This window comes from Aristolochia californica, unplaced genomic scaffold (assembly GCF_029961685.1).
Source record: "Aristolochia californica isolate CCGP_79_NKW_82.1479 unplaced genomic scaffold, dmAriCali1.0.hap1 SCAF_9, whole genome shotgun sequence".
NCBI classification, from domain to species: domain Eukaryota; kingdom Viridiplantae; phylum Streptophyta; class Magnoliopsida; order Piperales; family Aristolochiaceae; genus Aristolochia; species Aristolochia californica.
The window spans coordinates 27393672-27398492 of NW_027182290.1; the positions used below are offsets into that span (position 1 = coordinate 27393672).

Genomic DNA, 4821 nt, shown 5'->3' on the forward strand with positions numbered 1-4821 from the left:
ACCTCACATGTGGGGTCTCCAGCTTCTTCAGAGATTTGTTCTCCTTCTTCTCCTCATATTTTTTGTTCTCCCTTTGATACTTGACCAATTGTTCTTCTGAAGGAGCCGAGGTCTTACACACAGCCATCTAACTCTCACCCCATCTCCAATTTTTTTACCAACTCATCAGTAGTCACCATCTTGTCATCACTTCCTTGCCTCCATATCATCTACTTCTATTCCTCAAGTCTTATCAAGAGGCCCTTCAGCATCCAGGATTGAAATCACTGATGGATGAAGAAATGGCAGCCCTACATGAGAATCAGACTTAGACACTTGTTCCCCTCTCATTCAGGAAACAACAAGTGGGTTGTAACTGGGTCTTCATTGTTAAGCACAATCCGAATAATATTGTGGCATGCCTTAAAGCTCTCCTCATAGCAAAAGGTTATACTCAATGCTATGGTATCAACTATGAGGAAACATTTTCCCCCATTGCCAAGCTCAACTCAGTATGCCTCTTATTATCTCTTGCTACTAACTCTCGTTGGTTGGTATTTCAGGTCGATGTGAAAAATGTATTTCTCAATGGGGATATTAAGGATGAGATTTATATGCAACAACCACCTGGCTTTGTGGTTGAGGGAGAGTTGGTATGCCATTTATAGAAATCCTTATGTTGGAAAATATGAATAAGGTGAGGGATCATTGATGTAATTATTTTATGATTTTTGTATCTTATTCACTCTTACTATGGTGAAGGGTATACTTGTAATATTGGTACTTTGGCATTAATAAATAAAGCTTAAGGGGTAGGGTTTGGAAAAGTCCACCACCCTGTTCTTCCTCTTCTTTTATTTCCATCACGTGCACTCATCTCTATCCTCTTCTCCTTGATTTCTTTTCTCCCTTCTCCTTTGTTTCTTCTTCTTCTTCCTTCTCTCCTTTACCTTAGGTTATTATCTATGGAATCCCAAAAATTAGTATGGTATCAGAGTTGTGATTGGTTTTCAGGATTCCAACGATTTGTGTTTTTCTCTGCTCGGTTGATCAACAGATGCGTGAAGAGGTTATCAATATGAAATTGGTGTTTTTATCTCAACTCAACCATGAATTTCTCCTTAATCCACTAATAAATTGGTTGAGTAGTGCGAACAAGGGTCATCCTTTCACCTTTGAAGCCACCTTTTGAATTCCATCTGATAATGTACTACATGGTCTTTTGTCGAAGCTTGTTGAGTTTCAAATTTGATTTTAAAGAAATGGAATACCGAATCACATCCCTGATGCCTTTTTTAACCTACCCCATGAGCTATCTTGATTCTATTGTTTCCATTGTTAGAACCAACTTTGTGCTTTCCAAATCAAGTGAATACCAGCTAGTATAACATTGTATGGTTCAACTATTACATAGTAGTTATGTAATGAATCTACTCAATGGATTCATGTCTCCATATCTTTCAAAGGGTGACAAGAAAATTGAGGGTACTAGATTTTTGTGGCCCTCACCTGAAGCTCTAGTTCTGATTCATGCAGATAGAGGTTTAGGATTACAACGTTGCCCTTGGTTCATGATTACTGCATTGCCCTTGTAGCCAAGGACCATGGTCAACCTCTGTCTTAAGATAACATTCAATTTGATCGCTTGCCTAAGCTCATGTCCCAATACTTCAATGGCTGACATGGTCTCTAGCATCTATTCCACGAGTTTCCATATAAATTTGTAAAATCAACATAGAAAGATTCGATGTATCGCTCAAAGCTAGAGCTAGAGAGCGAGAGAAGGACAATGCGGTGAACAGAGAGAAAATCAGCATGGAGAAAAGAAATCGACTTCATGTCCTTACACCCCTCCTTGAGCACATGTAGTGTAAGGTGTGAAGAGTTTTAGTGAAAGACGTACTTTGATTATAGATCCATGTGAGCTAAGAAGATGTTACCATGCCTTAGCAATTTCCTCTCAAATCTTTAGACTGTTTTATATATGTAGATTCTAAAATATATTGTTATTAAAAATATATAAATTTTTCATAGATAGACAAATTTGAATTGTATTTTAAACCTTTATGAATATGAAATAATGAATTAATAAATTTTACTTAAGCTTTAGACTGAATTAATGATATGTGATAACTAGACATAAAAGGCATTGTTACACGACCATGAAATAGGATATCAAGAATGACAAGTAACTAAAGGTTTGGTTGGAAGTTAATTTAGGTTGATAATTGGCTTAAGTTTAATTTGGGTAAGATGGTGAGCTAGCTCATCCACCTTAACTCAAAGTTTACACCAAATTTGCTAAGCAAAAAGCCAACTAACTAAAGATTGAAGTGTCTATAAGAATCGTGTCATTAAGTGGGATTGCATTAAAAGAAAACTCAGTCACTTTGTTTAGGATAAAACTAGACCCTTGTTAAGTTTTGTTCAAAAGTTAGAAATTTGATGTTACAAAAAGTTTTAAATGTATCATCAATGAAATTATCCGATATTTTCATAACTAAAAACTTGGGCTATATTTGAATCGAGAAATATCAAATATCCTTTGGTAATAGAACATTTTCATGTAAAAAAAAAAACCCAAAATTATCCTCATTTGGTGAGTACAGATTTTGTGAAGCAAAGATATACTTTAGCAAATGTAAATCACGAGATAAAACATAAACATGAGCCATATCCAATTGTGTAACCATACTCATGTGTGTTCATATTTAAGAGTGTATCACTTCATAAGCAAGCTATTATAGTTTGCTAGATTAAACACAGCACCGTGATGACATACTAGACAAGAACAAAGCTTTCTTACATCGAGGAGAATAAACCCTGGTCGTTTTTACCATTATTACATAAATCAAAACCATACCAAACCCCGTTGGGCAGGAATAGATTGTACTTAAATGTGATCGTCCCCAAATGTGGTTCGGAGATCTTTACGGATTCCGGTTTCCAGCCGTCCGATCCTCTCCTTAGGAGATAAAGATAACAGATGCGAGAGCTGCAGGGTCCGCTTATCTTGAAAGTATCGGTGGAACATCGCTCGAAAGTCCGAGACGAGGGATCGTCAATCCTTGCGGCATATATCTGGTGGAAAATATCAATTTATATGCGAAATTCTGCCTGAGAAAGATAAATTATTTGCAGTTCGCTGTGAACTATGATCGATGGAACGAATAATTTACAGATTCCGTCGACAGTTCAAGGAAACACGAGAAGAAAAGGCTGAGTAAATTTTCGATCGGAAATCGGGAAAAAAGAACAAGAAAAACGGCATCCTTTTTGCTCTCCGGCTGATCGAATCTGAAATCACAGTAGGGTGACCAACGAGAGGCAACGAAAAGGAACTGAGAATTGTGCTTGGCGGTTTAAACCCCCAAAATTTGGTAACAACTTTACGATTACTTGTGAGTGGAGAACTAAATCTAACACCGAAAAATTAATATATCCAGGCGCTGTAATTCTTGGCTACTAATAATTTCAGAGATATTCACAGAAACTAGTGTAAAAGCAACAGCAATGATCAGCGTCGTACCTCGTTGCCGTACGCGTCTCCAAAAGCGATGCTGATCGCATCCCTGGTGTATGATCGCGAAGAGCAACTTGTCTTTATGCTTACTGTATAGGAACAAGAGTAGGAAAGCTGTAACAAGAAAAATCATGCTATCAGGGTTCGAAGAGAAGAACAAGGTTGCACTTTTCTCATCTAATTTTGGACCAAATGGAAGATGCGGAAGGAGAAGGTATTACCGTTGTAGTATTTTTGACCTTGAAGGACGGGAGCTCATGGGGCTGCAGATCGACTGAGTCAGCGACAAGAAGGATGAAGAGGCACAGAAAGGTGTGGAGAAATACTAGTGCTTTCACCATTTTCAATCTCTTCTGCTCTTCCGTCCAGAGTGAACAGCCCTCAAATGGGAGGAGAGTAAATCAAACGCCGAATAGTGCCAGGGGTAAATCCGTCATTGAGTTGCTCTGAGCCATCTGACTGGGGGCTCCTTCCTACTAGATCCAATCGGTTGGGAAGGAAGTTTCCGCTGGACACGAATGTTCGTTCCCTCTCCAGCATCCAGCTCTATTGCTACAGGGTTATACACAAAGTACCAATGGGGTGACACAACTTTGGGCACTTTGTGAATCCAATATGTATCAACTAATTTGTCGGATATAACATAAAATTATCACAAGTTACAACATGATAGGGGACTAAAAAAATAGTAAAAATTAAAATTCATTATTATTTTGTTCAAATACATATATATTTTTTAAAAAATCAGCACAAAAAATAAAAAAATATCGAAGATACACCCATTTTACATGATAATGTTGTTTGGATTAGTGGAAAACCTAGAGAAGGGTAATGTATATGTATCAAGTAATTTGTCGGATATAATGAACCCTGTATAAAATTATCACAAGTTACAACATGATAGGGGACTAAAAAAATAGTAAAAATTAAAATTCATTATTATTTTGTTCAAATACATATATATTTTTTAAAAATCAGCACAAAAATAAAAAAATATCGAAGATACACCCATTTTACATGATAATGTTGTTTGGATTAGTGGAAAACCTAGAGAAGGGTAATGTGTATGTATCAAGTAATTTGTCGGATATAATGAATCCTGTATAAAATTATCACAAGTTACAACATGAAAGGGGACTAAAAAAAAGTAAAAATTAAAATTCATTATTATTTTGTTCAAATACATATATATTTTTTCAAAATCAGCACGAAAAATAAAAAAATATCGAAGATACATCAAGTAATTTTTCGGATATAATGAATCCTGTATAAAATTATCACAAGTTACAACACGATAGGGGACTAAAAAAATATTAAAA

At 36.2% G+C, this 4821-nt stretch overlaps 1 protein-coding gene across 1 annotated transcript; it reads right to left on the bottom strand.

Moving 5' to 3' along the window:
* Nucleotides 1–2633: 2633 nt before the first annotated feature.
* LOC137941741 (embryo-specific protein ATS3A) lies at nucleotides 2634–3883 on the bottom strand. The gene is made up of 3 exons (XM_068787298.1): nucleotides 3724–3883; nucleotides 3509–3616; nucleotides 2634–3060 (listed from the first exon to the last, which is right to left on the bottom strand). The coding sequence occupies exons 1-3, from the start codon at nucleotides 3841–3843 to the stop codon at nucleotides 2782–2784; spliced, it is 507 nt and encodes a 168-aa protein (XP_068643399.1). The 5' UTR covers nucleotides 3844–3883; the 3' UTR covers nucleotides 2634–2781.
* Between the last annotated feature and the right edge of the window lie 938 nt (nucleotides 3884–4821).

What these genes read in the sequence shown, in the direction of transcription:
- LOC137941741 (XM_068787298.1), bottom strand. Translation starts at nt 3,843, where the DNA reads ATGGTGAAAGCACTAGTATTTCTCCACACCTTTCTGTGCCTCTTCATC. An exon ending in AGGTCAAAAATACTACAACG is followed by an intron (nt 3,617 to 3,723) that starts GTAATACCTTCT and finishes TTCTTGTTACAG; the next exon opens with CTTTCCTACTCTTGTTCCTA. An exon ending in GAGACGCGTACGGCAACGAG is followed by an intron (nt 3,061 to 3,508) that starts GTACGACGCTGA and finishes ATTTTCCACCAG; the next exon opens with ATATATGCCGCAAGGATTGA.